This window comes from Canis aureus, chromosome 20, assembly GCF_053574225.1.
Source record: "Canis aureus isolate CA01 chromosome 20, VMU_Caureus_v.1.0, whole genome shotgun sequence".
Classification (NCBI taxonomy): domain Eukaryota; kingdom Metazoa; phylum Chordata; class Mammalia; order Carnivora; family Canidae; genus Canis; species Canis aureus.
Genome location: NC_135630.1, coordinates 29,541,706 through 29,556,456, shown reverse-complemented (window position 1 = coordinate 29,556,456; position 14,751 = coordinate 29,541,706). Strand labels below are relative to the sequence as shown.

At 49.5% G+C, this 14,751-nt stretch overlaps 1 protein-coding gene across 4 annotated transcripts in view; it reads right to left on the bottom strand.

Annotated features, from left to right (window-relative positions):
• The window catches only part of LIMS2 (LIM zinc finger domain containing 2), a 46,016-nt gene extending 32,549 nt beyond the window's left edge, over positions 1-13,467 (bottom strand). The window contains exon 1 of one of the 4 annotated variants that reach the window (XM_077861266.1): positions 13,327-13,467. Coding sequence is in view for 1 of the 4 variants with exons in the window: in XM_077861264.1 (XP_077717390.1) it covers positions 7,940-7,950 (11 nt within the window). In the remaining 3 variants the exon portion in view is untranslated. Of the gene's footprint in view, positions 1-2,284; positions 2,417-7,475; positions 7,653-7,939; positions 8,094-13,326 lie in introns of those variants that run through there. The other 3 variants (XM_077861264.1, XM_077861265.1, XM_077861267.1) reach the window with 3 other exon arrangements.
• Positions 13,468-14,751: the final 1,284 nt, after the last annotated feature.

The window sequence follows — 14,751 nt, the reverse complement described above, 5'->3', positions numbered from 1 at the left end:
AGTCCCACAATAGGTTCCCCACAGGAGCCTGCTTCTCCCTCTGCCTATGTCTCTGCCTCTCTCATGAATAAATAAATATAATCTTTTTAAAAAATAATTGTATAATAGTTTAAATAGTTGTATCCTTTAAAATAGTTTTATAGTTGTATATTAAACAAGAAAATCTCAAATCAATAATTTAACCTTCCACTTTAAAAAAACAAAAACAGAAGAGTAAACTAAACTCAAAGCAAGCATAGGGGAGGAAATAATAAAGATTAAAACAGAAATAAATGAAACAGAGATTAGGAAGAAAATAGAGAATAGCAACAAAATCAAAAGTGATTCTTTGACAAGATCAACAAAACTAACAAACCTTTAAGCCAGACTGACCAAGAAAAAAAGAGAACACACAAATGACTGAAATCAGGAATGAAAGATGGGGCTGAAGTTAAAGAAACCTAAAGGACCGTAAGGGAATGCTGTGAACAATTATATACAAACTAAATTACAGCAAATAAAATAGCCTAGCTGAAATGGGCAAATACCTAGGAAGATACAAACTACCAAAACTGAATCAACAAGAAATGTAAGATCCAAATAGGCCAATAACAAGTGAAGAGACTGGGTTCATAATCAAAATCTTCCAGGACACCTGGCTAGCTCCATCAATGGAGCATGCAACTCTTGATCTTGGGGTTGTGAAATTGAGCCCCACGTTGGATGTACAGATTACTTTAAAAAAAATCTTTAAGATTTTATTTATTTATTCATGAGAAACACAGAAAGAGAGGTAGAGACACAGGCAGAGGAAGAAGCAAGCTCCATGCAGGGAGTCTGATGTGGGACTCCATCTCAGGTCTCCAGGATCATGCCCTGGGCTGAAGGTGGCGCTAAACCGCTGAGCCACCCAAGCTGCCCTTTAAAAAAAAAAAAAAAAATCTTAAAAAAAAATCTTTCTACAAAGATGAGCCAAATGGTTTTATTGATGAATTTTACCAAATGTTTAAGTAGCATTAACACCAACCCTTCACAAAATCTCAAAAAATCTACCAGGAAGGAACACTTTCCAACTCACTCAATGAAGTCAGCATTACCTCAGATCAGAAAAATATATCATAAGAAAACTGCAGAGGAATATCACTTATAAAACTAGATGTAAACATCCTCAACAAAACTGAATCTAGCAGCCTATAAAAAGTACTACACTCATGACCAAATGAGATTTGACCTAGGATATAAAGTTGGTTCAACATCCAAAATCAATGCAATTCATCACAAGAATGCTGAGAATGTGCTTGACAAAATCCAACACACTTTCATGATAAAAAAAAGAAAAACAGGGCAGTCTGGGTGGCTCAGTGGTTTGGCACCACCTTCAGCCCAGGGCCTGATCCTGGAGACCCCGGATCGAGTCCCACATTGGGCTCCCTGTGTGGAGCCTGCTCTCCCTCTGCCTGTGTCTCTGCCTCTCTCTCTCTCTCTCTCTCTCCCCCTATGTCTCTCATGAATAAATAAAATCTTAAAAAAAAAAAAAAAAACTCTCAACAAACTAGGAATAGAATGGTACTTCCTCAGCCAGATAAAAACCCAGAGCTAACATCACAATGGTAAAAGCCTGAGAGCTTTCCCTCTAAGGTCAAGAACAAGACAAGGACGTCCAGTCTTGCCATTTCTTTTCAACATTGCAGTGGAGGTTCTAGCAAGGATAATTAGCAATAAGAGGAAATAAAATGTATCCAGATTGGAAAAGATGTAAAAGTGTCTATATTTGCATACTACATACTCTCATATACAGAAAACCTTAAACCCCAAGAAAAAACATTATAACTAGTAAATAAGTTCAGCAAGTTTGCAGGATAAAAAAAAAAAATCAATATACAAAACTCATTAGCAACAAATAATATGAATATAAAATTAATAAAACAATTCCATTTACATCATAAAGAATACAATACCTAGGAATAAATTTAGCCAATGAAGCATAAGACTCATACACTGAAAACTATATCATATTGTTGAAAGAAACTAAAGAAGACCTAAATAAATGGAAAGACATCCCATGTTCATGGATTGGAAAACTTGATATTGTTAAGATGACAATACCTCCTCCCATCCCAAAACTAACCTACAGATACAACACAAGCCCTATCAAAATTCCAACTGCCTTTTTTTATAGAAATGGGCAAACTGGTCCTAAAATTCACATGCAAATGCATGAGACCCAGAATAACCAAAACAATTTGGAAAAGAACAGTCAAAAAAAAAAAAAAAAGAAAAAGAAAAGAACACTCAGAGGACTCACATTTCCCAATTTCAAAACTTATTACAGGGAACCCTGGGTGACACAGTGGTTTGGCGCTTGCCTTTGGCCCAGGGCACAATCCGGGAGACCCGGGATCGAATCCCACGTCGGGCTCCCGGTGCATGGAGCCTGCTTCTCCCTCTGCCTATGTCTCTGCCTCTCTCTCTCTCTCTGTGTGACTATCATAAATTAAAAAAAAAAAAAAAAAAACTTATTACAGAGTTACAGTAGTAATGATCAAACAGTCTGGTACTGGTACATATATCAATAGAATAGGATTGAGAGTCCAGAAATAATTCCATACATCCATGATCAACTGATTTTCAACAAGACTGACAAGCCAATTCAATCAGGATAAATAATTTTGTCAACAAATGAGGCTAGGACCACGATAGCCACATGCAAAAGAATGGTTTTAAACCCCTACCTTGGGCCATGTATAAAAACTGACTCACAACGGATTGAAAAACAAAATATAAGAGTTAAAGTATAAACTCTTAGAAGAAAACATAGGTATAAATCTCCATGACCTTGGATTAGGTAACACTTACCTAGATATGACACCAAAAACTCAAGCAATCAAAGAATAAATAGATAAATTGGATTTCATCAAAATTTGAAACTTTTGTGCATCAGAGGACACCATCAAAGAAGTTAGAAGATAATCCATGGAATAGGATAAAATATTTGCAAATCATTTATCTGATAAGTGTTTCATATCCAGAATAAAACTCTTAAAAATCCAACAATAAAAAGACAACCCAATTTAAAAATGGGCACTAAATCTGAATAAACATTTCTAGAAAGAAGATATACCAGTATCAATAAGCATGTGAAAAGATATTCAACATGACAACTTGTTAATGAAATGAAATGAAAATCAAAACCACAGTGTGATATCACTTTGCACCCACTGAAACAAACAATAAGTGTTAGTGAGGATATGAAGAAAATTAGGACTCTCATACGTTTCCTGGTGGAAATGTAAAGTATGCCGTTACTCAGAAAACAGCTTGGCAATTCCCAAAAAAAATTTAATATAGAATCACCATATCATCCAGCAATTCTACTCCAAAGTATATGCTCAAGAGAAAAAAATATATAGAAATGTTCACAGCAGCATTATTATTAAAAGCCAAAAACGTGGAAGCAATTCAAATGTTCACCACAGATGAACACATAGACAAAATGTGGTATATCCATGCAATGGAATATTATTTGCACCCCGTCCCCAAAAGAGGAATTAAGTACTGATTCATATTACAATGTAAGTGAACCTTGAAAATAGTACACTAAATGAAAGAAGCCAGGCCAAAAAAAGCTACATAATGTATAATTTCATTTATAGGAAATATCCAGGACAGGCAAATCCAGAGAGACAAACAGCAGATTATTGGCTGCCAAAACCTGGGGATTAACTACAAATGCGTATGGGGTTTCTTTTGGAGGGTGACAAAAATGTCCCAGAATTAGTGATGATGGTTGTACAAATGGTGAATGTACTAAAATCCACTAAATTGTGCACAATAAAACAGTGAATTTTATGGTATGTGAATTATATCACAAATGTTTAAAATGCACAGGTGTAGTGAAGAATACAACTACATAGCTTACTAGAGGCAGGGACAGAGGCCAGGGCCACCAGCAAGTTTAAGGCCAGGTGGCCACCACCATCCTCAGGGCAGCCAGCAACACTACTGCAAACAGCCTCTCCACCAGAGCCAGCTCCCCCTACCAACACCTCCTGCCTGGATGCACTGAGAGGCTAGGTCCCTTGGAATGCCTCAGATGAATGACATTTTCCAACCTTCTTACTTACATGAAATCTGATTTTGAACGATTTTATTTTCTTCTTCTAAAACTCAAGCATCTGGGGGGATAGGGTAACTGGGTGACAGGCATTAAGGAGGGCGCATGATGAGCTGAGCACTGGGTGTCATGCTGTATGTTGGCAAATTGAATTTAATAAAATTAAAAGAAAGAAAAATAAAACTCAAGCATCAGTGTTTGGTTTTACAGACCATACATTCAGTCATGTCATCTTAGTGACACGCTGTCCTCTCATGGAGTATCTCATTAACATATTTTCTTACATCATCTTGAGTAAATATTCATCATTGGAAATTTAAGATTTGAATAAACAGAACAAGGAGAGTGAAGGTGCCTCCCTCTGTCCACCCTGCCTGGAAATGAAGACCTAAGGAACATTTAGGTATGATCTGCACGTGATAGATAGAGCAGAGCGAAGCGAGGCCATGCAGCCCAAGAGGCAGGACAGCCACCGTGCATGGAAAGCCTGGCCCCTCTCCACAAGGAGGGCACAGGCCAACTCCTGCCAGGTCCCAAGTGCTAACTGCTAAATTGTCAGGAATTTTGTGAACCAGTTAGACTCATGTTGGTGATGTGAGGTGAGGTGAGGTAGGGGGTACTTTCAGCCAGGGACTGGACACGCAATAGATAAGGCCCTCCGTCCCCCCACCACACTCCACTCGCAGCATCAGAGTCAACACTGGAAGCAGAGGGAAAGGGAGGAGTTGGGGGGCCATGGGTGGTGCCTGGCTTGGCCTGGGCTCGGGGCCCAGCCATGTGGCACTTGTACTCTGCCCCACACAGCTCTATGTGCTAGCCCCGGATCCTGTCTGCCACTCTAGCTATACGGTGGCTCTTCTGCCAGGGGGGGCCACAGGGCTTCCTCTCGAGAAAGGTGGGGAGTGGCTGAGAGCACCGAGGGTAGCAGTGCTGATGGATGTGAGGGCAGGGATCAAGCAGCCCCACTCTGCACTGCACCCAGTGAGCACCCAGCTCAGGATCTGGAACGTGGTGACCTCAACAGACGGTGGTCACATGGTGGGTGGGAGTCCCCCTTAGAGCAGGCCAAGCCACTGAGCTCCCAGGCGGCCGGTGCCACGTCCCAGGCTCATGGGAAGACTGCCGCTGACAGGCTGCATCCCCAAGCAGGGGTGTAACCTTGCCCGGGTCTTAACATCCTCCCTGGAGATCAGTGGTGATGTCAAAGGCCCCTTCAGCTGGGACAAAGACTTTGGTGTTTTCAAGATTCAGAGCCTTGGGGCCACTTGCCAGGACTGAGCTTCCAGCCCAAAGCATGGCCTCTCCCTAACCACACCCAGGCTCCAGGCCTCACTTACCCTTCTGTCCCTGCTCAGCCCTCTACCGGGCTTCAGAGGCTTCCTCTGGGACTTGCCAAGGCTCTTCGAATCCTTCATGACCCAAACTAGATCGATGCCCGTGCCTGCCACCACAACTGGGCATCCTCCTGGAAGTCATCCTCTCTGTCAGATTCCGCCTTCCAGCACCCACCCCCCCGAGTCCGGCTCCTCTTCTCTGTCCCCAAGGCTGCTGAGGAAGAGCCTCCCTTGTGGACCTCCTATGCAATCTCTTCTTCAGCAGCCCTTTCTCTGCACAGCACCCAGAGGTGTGTTCCCAAAATGCACTCTAGGCTACCTCACTGGCTCTCCACCGCCCTCCCTCTGGCCTTGCTCACTCTGGTCCTGTAGACAGGCTGGCACTTTACACAGTTGGCAGGGGGAGCCCCAGCGGTGTGTGAGCTGTACAATCAGAGGGTCGTTTCCAAAGGTCAGCCTGGTTCTAGGCAGCACGGGTGGATGGGTGGAGAACCAGGATCCGGGTGTGAGAACTATCCTGGCGTCTCACGGGGCCCGTGGACATGCAGAGGTCAAGGTGGCCGCAATAGAGTAAAAATGAAACTCTCCAGCTTCTGGGACAGGAAAAACCTCACCCACCCACCCCCCACCAATGGATGGGGCGGATGTCCATTCCTCAGCTGGCCTGGCCCCATGCCTGTGGTGGACAGAGAGGGAACCAGTCCTGGCCTGGGTACTGCATGTGGCAGGCCGACTTCAAGGGAGGGGTAAATCTATGCTCCCAGACTGCTCACAGCTGCGAAAAACAAATGAGCAGGAAAATACACCAAGAGAAAAGAAACAGGCCACCAAAATATTCCCAAGGGCATCTCTGAGGAGGGGAACTGTGGGTGTGTCCTTTCTTTTTCTGTTCCCGTTATCATTTCTGTTTCTGGGTTTTTTCTAACTCTCGGAGATGAGCAATGTGACTTTACAAGGAAAAACTCGACCCAGTGTTTTCCAAGGTTCACTCTGGTCTGTGTGTCATCTGATGACCAGAATTTCTCTGGACCCCTGCAGCTCAAGGCAGGGCAGGTTGACCCTGCTCCCACCACCTGCCTGCCTCCCAGCTTCTCTTGCTGGGCTGTCTGTCGGCTGACCTGATGGCCTTCATCTGCCCAAAGGCCCAAGGGACCCAGGAGTGACAGGAGCCCTGCCAAGGAAACAAAGGTATCTCGGTCTCTGCTCTCCTCACCCCATCAGGGCGGAAGCTGCTGCCAAAGCTGGCAGCATGTGGCTTTGCCTTATTAGGGTGTCTGTGGTGCCTGAGTCTCTGCATCACATGCGTTCCACCCAACCTCAACACTGGTCTGTGCAGCTCCTAGTTCACTCTTTCCCTTCTTTTCCTCAAAAGCTCCCAGGTGGGCAACAGGCAGCTGGCTGAGCAGGTGAGCCGAGCAAGAGCCTGCCAAGCGCCCGAGGAAGGGTGAGCCCTAGAAGGCTGGTTGTGTCCACAGACTCAGGCCACGATGAGAGCAGGAAGAGAAGTGCATTTGAAACACAGGACTTGCTGGGTCACAGGACACGTGGCATTTTGGGTGTCCTAGTGGCCCTCATACTCCAGGCCAGTGTGCCCCCGCCCTCCTGGTGACCACTGTGCACATCACCCAGGTTCGGGGCCACCACCCTGCCCTCTGCAGTTGCTCCCCATTCCTGGGCACTGCTTATCCAAGTCCTTTTCCCTCAGCAAAACCACAAGCCACAAGTCAAAGAGCATCCTGCTGCCAGGACTTGGCTGGAAGGGGGCCTGCTGGGCCTCAGAGACCATCCCCTCCCACCTAGTCTTGAGTCATGCACTTGGACCCACCCATGTTCCAGAAAGGACTGCTGAGGCCAACACTTGCCAGACACTAGTGCATATGTGACAGGCCTCCTAAGTCACTCAGCCTCCGTGGCCTCAGTTACCTTATCTGTGAAATGGCCACAGGGCCTGAGAGCCCAAGCTGGGCCAGGCCTGGGGGAATGCCCCCCCCCCCCAGCAGCCTGTGCTCCCGCAGAGTTCTAGCCAGGCCCCCACATAGACCCTTTACCATTTCTAACATTTTTCGCCATTCCTGGCTCACAGGGGAGGAAACGGAGGCTCCAAGGTGAGCTCTCTGCAGGGTCCGGAGGCTGACAGAAGCCAACAGCGCGTGACCCTGGGCGAGTCCCAGGCACCTCCGAGCCCTGGTTCTCCAGTAGTGAGGGGCCAGCTGCGTCCACCTTGGAGGGGTGGCAGGTGGTGTGGGCAGGAGCGTCACCCGCCGCGGCCCGGGCACCCGCGGGGGGGGGGGGGTCCCGGCAGGTGGAGGGAGTGTGCGTCGCAGGGGCGGCGGCTTCCCGAGCGGCCCCCGGCAGCGGGCAGGGGTCGGGCGCGACAGGTGGAGCCGCAGCGTCTCCGGGACGGCCGGCAGGGGTCGGGGGGGCGGGGGGCCCGGCCCGCAGCCCCGCGGGGACAGGCGCCCTCCCGCCCTCGGCCTCGGCCTCGGCCCTCGGCGTGGGGGGGGGCTGTTACCTTCCCGTCATGGTGGCCGCGCGCTGAGCCGGGGGTCGCCTCGGACCCGCTCTGCCGCCTCCGCAGCCAGACAGCAGCAGCCAGCAGGTCCGCAGCACCAAGCAGGCAGACGCCCAAAAAAGGCCAAGAGCGCTCCGCCCGGCGCCCAGCCCGGCCCGCGGGGGGGGGGGGGGGGGAGAGGGGTGGGGTCCGCCGGCCCGCGAGGTGGGAGGGGAGGGCGGGGGCGAGCTGCTGGGGGCGAGCTGGGGCGAGCTGGGGCGAGCTGGGGGCGAGCTGGGGGTCAGCTGGGGCGAGCTGGGGCGAGCTGGGGGCGAGCTGGGGGTGAGCTGGGGGCGAGCTGGGGTCAGCTGGGGGTCAGCTGGGGCGAGCTGGGGGCGAGCTGGGGCGAGCTGGGGCGAGCTGGGGGTGAGCTGGGGGTCAGCTGGGGCGAGCTGGGGGTGAGCTGGGGGTGAGCTGGGGTCAGCTGGGGGTCAGCTGGGGGTCAGCTGGGGCGAGCTGGGGGCGAGCTGGGGCGAGCTGGGGGTCAGCTGGGGCGAGCTGGGGGCGAGCTGGGGTCAGCTGGGGGCGAGCTGGGGCGAGCTGGGGGCGAGCTGGGAGTCAGCTGGGGCGAGCTGGGGGCGAGCTGGGGCGAGCTGGGGCGAGCTGGGGGTCAGCTGGGGTCCGCTGGGGGCGAGCTGCGGGCGAGCTGGGGCGGAGGGCCGGCCCCGCCACTCGCGCTGTGCTAGCCCGGGGCCACCGAGCCTGGCCTGCGGCGGGTGCGGATCGTGTCCCCCCCGCCCGGGCTCCGCGGGCCACCTCCCCGGATTCCAGGCATAGTTTTCCTTTTAAAGGGAGTGAAGTTATAATAACCGTGAACCGAGCCCCCAGCCCCGCCGGCCGCCCTGCCTGGCTCGCCCCGCGCTCCCCCTGCGCTGTCCCGGGCCCGGGTGGGGGGGTGGGGGCGTGGGGGGTGGGGACAGAGGTGGAGGATGCTGAGACCACCTCGGTTCCCTCGGTTTCCAATGCGGCCCGGCCGGGGAGGTGGTCACCTTCATGCTTTCCTTCCTCGAACAGGCGCTCCTGGGCGCGGACTCCCCCCGCGGGGCACTGGGGACGCCTGGGTCACGGGGTCGGCCCCCCGGAAAGCCGAGCACGGAGGGCGTCCCTTCAGGCGGGGAGCCTGACTGCAAACGAGACGCCAGATCAGTGCCCTCCCCACAAGTCGCCCCTCGAAGTATGCTAGGAGCCACCAACCCAGCAAGATACTTTACAATGAAAATATCAACCGCCCAAGTTGGGGAGGAGAACCAAGTACTCCTTTCTACAATGAAGCACCGGTGACAAGTTAGAGAACTGTTTAAAGTGACCCTGTGGGACGCCTGGGTGGCTCAGCGGTTGAGTGTCTGCCTTGGGCTCAGGGCATGATCCCAGGGTCCAGGATGGGGTCCCTCATCAGGCTCCCAGCAGGGAGCCTGCTTCTCCCTCTGCCTATGTCTCTGCCTCTCAATCTGTGTCTCTCATGAATAAATAAATTAAATCTTTTAAAAAAAAATAAATAAGGTGACCCTGTGGGGACACCTGGGTGGCTCAGTCCATTGTCTGCCTTCAGCTCAGGTCATGATCCCAGGGGCCTAGGATGGAGCCCCCCATGTAGCTGCCTGCTCAGCATAGACTCTGCTTCTCCCTCTCCCTCTGCTCATTTTCAGTCTCTCAAATAAATAAATAAAATCTTTAAAGTGACCCTATGATACGAAATCATTAGGGAATCTATTCTGGGAAAATTATCACACAAATAAAACAAAAAACCCTCACTCTCTCTACCTATAGGCAGGTATTTCTAGCTGGTCCGTGTAGCATAGCTTATGTTTGGAAGCAGCCCAAATATCCCACTATGAAGCCAGGATTGAGCCACAAGATACTTCAACCCTACTAGACATCGTATTACTTCTAGCTTGGCAGCAGATAAAGACTATCTAAAAATGACAGTGCAAAGTAGCAACTACAAACAGTGGAATTCAGAACGATGTGTCGATAGTGACATCGCAGAAATGAGCTTAGAAAAGGCATCTGTTCTTAAGTAACTGATATCTTGAAACCTGTGCAGTTTGCACTTGTTAGTTCTTTTGCGGCTGTGTCTTAGCTGATAGTGTTTAACTATAATTTGATGGTTGATTAAGCTTAAAGTATGGATGATTTCTTGGTTCATCTGCCTCTTTAAGGAGAAATGTTTTTCACAATTGCTGATGTAGAGGAACAGGTGCGCTAGGGGCTATGCACTGGAAATGGACTGCCAGGCTGGCTGGTTCATTGAATATCAGGGTTCTATAGGAAACTAAAAAGGATGAAAAGTAGGAGGAAGAACATCAAAGGGATCTATTCCCTGCCTCAAGGGGACCCCATGCCCACCTGAAAGCCTGACGGCCTCCCTTAGTATGGTTGCTGAATACAGGAGGATGTCCCTGTGGCCAAAGCAGAGCCTTCTGCTGCTCACCCAGCCACCCAGCATGCCTCATCCTTGGGCCAAGGGCAAGCTCAGCAAGAGTTCGATGGCGTCTGTGGGCATCGCTCAGCTCTGCTGGAGATGTGAAGGATTGAAGGAGCCATGAGTCAGGCTCATATGGTGCAGCCAGAGGTCAGGTTTGAAGGAGAGAGCTGCAGTTGTGCAGCAGTGGTCATTCACACATTCACTCACTCACATCCATTCACTCAAGAGCAATCATGAATACGGGTACTGGGGCAGAGCACTGAACCAGGGGACAAAACATAGACGTGAGTTTACACAGGGACAGTGCTGCAAAAAAAAGTACAACATGGGGGGCTCCTTTCAACTGGAAGGGCAAGGAAGGCTCCTGAGGACTGGCACTGAAGCTAAAACCTAGATGAGGAAGAGAGCCAACAAGGTGGAACAGCAAGGCAGCAGCCCTGACCTGGGAAGGCCTTGGGGAGCTCCAGGGTCAGGAAGAAAGAAGGTGAAGTGTCTGCAAAACAGGGAGCCAGGGGCATGGGAAATAAGGCAGAAATGCCAGGGGGCAAAAGGGGGCCAGAGCATGAGCACCAGTCACACTAGCATTCGGATTCCACCCTTAGTGAGGTGGGAGATTCGGGGCACCTGGGGGGCTCAGTCAGTTAAGAGTCTGCCTTCAGCTCAGGTTGTGATCTCAGGGTCCTGGGATCAAGCCATGCATCAGGCTCCTTGCTCATTGAGAAGCCTGCTTCTCCCTCTCCCTCTCCCTTTGGTGCTCTCTCTCTCTCAAATAAATAAACAAATAAAAATTAAAAAAAAAAAAAAACAAGTGGTAGATTCCACAACACCTGTTAGGGCAGGAGGCTGTGAGCACCCCATTCACAGGGCATGTCCCTAGTTGCCCCACACCACCCTCCTTCTCCCCCTTTCCCATTGACAGCCACAGCTGAGCCAGCTCAATGCCCAGGGGTGCTGATGCAGGAGTAAGGGTTCATGGGGACCAAGGGAGGAGGTAGGCTTCCCTTGACCAGAGTGGCTTAATAAGGAGCATGAAGACAGAAACTGGGGATATCAGAATGCCTCAAGGCCTTCTCCAATGTCTAGGGCGAACCCCCACTCCCATATGACAATGGGGACCAAGAAGGCCTTGCAGCCCCAAGGAAGTCTCAGGGTCTCTTGCCATGGTCCAGGCCCCAGCAGGAGCCAGATTGCTTCCCAGCACGCAGGACCAGTGTCATGCCTGTTTAGTGATGGCCCATATGACATGAGGGCATCCAAACAGTTCTGCCCAAAGGGTCTCTCCCCCCAGATCTGGTTTAGGCATTTCCCTCTCAGAGCACTGGGGATGGCCCAACTGGGTCATTATTAAACAGTAGCACATAACTGGAATTAACCAGTTCCTTCAAGTCCAAACTTAATTCCAGAAGTGGTCTGTGAGACTTCCCAGGGAAGGGCAGGGAAACACCTGGACCGCCCAGAGGAAAAGCTGGAATTCTCTAGCTGGAGCCTGGCTGAACATGAATAGTGCGTAGCACACCCACCTCTGTGTACCGCCAGGTAGCACAACACTTGCAGCTTTTTATTTTTTTAAGATTTTATTTATTTATTCATGAGAAACACACAGAGAGAGGCAGAGACAGGCAGAGGGAGAAGCAGGTTCCTGGAGGGGAGTCCTATGTGGGACTCGATCCCAGGACCCTGGGATCACGACCTGAACCGAAGGCAGATGCTCAACCATTGAGCCACTCAGGCGCCCCACATCTGCCACTTTAAAAACTCAATATTTCTATTTTAAAATATGAGCATGTCCTCAGAATAGTTATTTACTCACACACATCATCTGACCACCCAAAATGACCTTACTTCTTCCTGCACCAAGGAGGGCTCGGTGAAAAAAGTCTGATTACAATTATGGAGGAATCATAATCCAATAATTCTTTTAATGTTTGCAGAACAAATGACAGAGACTCAGAGGTTTTCTTAGTCTATGGAGAACACAGAACCCTTCTTGAGAGTCTGGTTTACCTATAATTAGAACAGGCCCAGGGAGCTCACAACTGCTTTGCAAAGACTGGCTGGCCTTGGACTTTCAAAAGGAAAATACCAGGGTCTCTTGGGTGGCTCAATAGGTTAAGTGTCTGCCTTCGGCTTGGGTCATGATCCCAGAGTTCTAGGATTGAGTCGCACATGGGGCTCTCTGCTTGGCGGGGAGTCTGCTTCTCCCTCTTCAAATGCCTACCTCTCCCCCTGCTTGTGCTCCTTCGCCCTCCTCTCTCTCTGTCAAATAAATAAATACAATCTTTAAAAAAAATGGGGGGTGGGGTGGGAGAAAATACCATTCCTCTCTTAGCTCTGGGACAGGCTTGATGTATCTCAAGGGTCTGGAATGAGACTGGCCTAGAACAACCCCAAAGAGCATTCAGAAATGCCACATTCTTATATCTCAAAGCATTGCAGCATGGGTCACCCAACAAGGAATCACTTGTGCACAATGACCACACAATTCTTTACCTGCAGGGTCACCAGCCTCTCTCTGCTCCTAAGCACATCTCTCTTCCATATGCTGGGATTCGTTTTGCTTTCTCTTTCCCATTAGAACAGCCAACCCACCAATCTTTCCATCGGAGCATCTCCAACCCCTGCCCAGAATAAAAATCAGCTGTGCCCCTCCACCTCACTCCCCAACCCCAGCCTGTCCAGACTTGGCCTCACCAACAGAAGGTCTAGCATCCAGCTAAGGTGAACTGGCCTCCACCGTCTGCATGCCACCTAATGGAGTGTGAGGCTAGACCAGGAGGACAGACACCCTGGGGCTGCTCCCTTACCCCAACATTAGCATGACCTCTTAAAGGACATAAAGGGAATGGCAGGGAGAACCAGGGACACGGCCCATGCACATCTCAGGAGCAAAAAGCACCACTTGATTGCCACACAGTGTCTCTACCTGAGAGGGCTGAGTCACCACTCCACCTCCTTCTGTTGCTTCCTTCTCTGAGTGCTGCCAGCAACTTCTTTGAGGGAAGTAGCAGCTGCCAGGCCCACTTGGCACAGCTACTTGGAGAAGAACTGGGTGGCAGCTGGAGACTCCCAGCTGCCACAGGGCCCCAGATATTCCAGCCTTACCTCTCCCTGGCAGGAGGTGGGGCGGGAACTGGAGGGTGGACCGGAGGCATCTGGGGGTCAGGAGAGGGTGGGGAGGAAGCCAGGAAGGAAAGGCCAGCCTCCCTGGGGAGGTGCCTGCGGGGGCGGGCCACTGGAAGCCCAGTCCCCTGCAGGCCCAGGAGCCAGGAGGACAGAACAAAGGAGCAACAGCTGCCCTCCGCATTCAGAGAAACCAGCAAAGGGGCAGCCGCCAGGGGGGCGCTCATCTGGCAACCGCTAAAACGAGCATTTATTGAACCCAAGTTCCTGAGTCCCCAGGGAGGCCTGATGTTTATTTACAGCAGGTACACGTGCCAACACCTGAGCCCAGCAAGGGGCACAGAGAAAAGAAAACCCTCAACTACTTTGAATGACCCAAGAACAGTTACTCAGACACTTTCTTGCCAGTTATTATTTTTCCCTGAAAGAAATCTCAGGATCATTGATATAACTTTAAGTTAATTTCTTTCTCATCTTTTACTTCAAAAATTTCATTGTATTGGGAAATGCTCAGAAGTAGAATGAAGAAAATTGCCTTGACTTTCACCACCAAAGGTGAGTGCTTCATAAAGATTTGTGGGCATTAAATACACTAATCTATGCAAGTGGTTCTCAAACTTCTTGGACTTTGTTTTACACTCTTAAGAAGAACTGAGGATACCAAAGAGACTATATGTAGGTGGGCTACATCTATCAATATTTACCATATTGGAAATTAAAGTGAAACATTTTCTTAATTAGCTATTAATTCATTTAAAAATCAGTAAGAAAACTGGAGTACCTATGTGGCTCAGTCAGTTAAGCATCTGCCTTGGGCTCCGGTCATCTATTCAGAGAGGTATACCAAAAAAAAATATTACTATGGATAAATCAAAGTGGAATTCTAAAAGTGTTCAAGAGTTACATAAAGAGGCCAGATAAAAAGAAATGTTCTTTTTACACACAACAACTTGGATGTATCTCAAGGTCATTATGCCCACTAGAAAAAGCCAATCTTAAGAGATTATATACTGTAACAGATTCCATTCATACAACATCCTTGAAACAACAAAATTATAGAGAATGAAAACAGATGACTCATTGCCAGAGATTGGGAATGACTGGGGCAAGAGCTAACTGTGACTATAAAAGAGTTTCCTGATTCATTAACATGGGCTGTCTCTTCATTTATTCAGATTTTAATTTCATCCAACAATGTTTATAGTTTTAAGCATACAAGTCTTACACT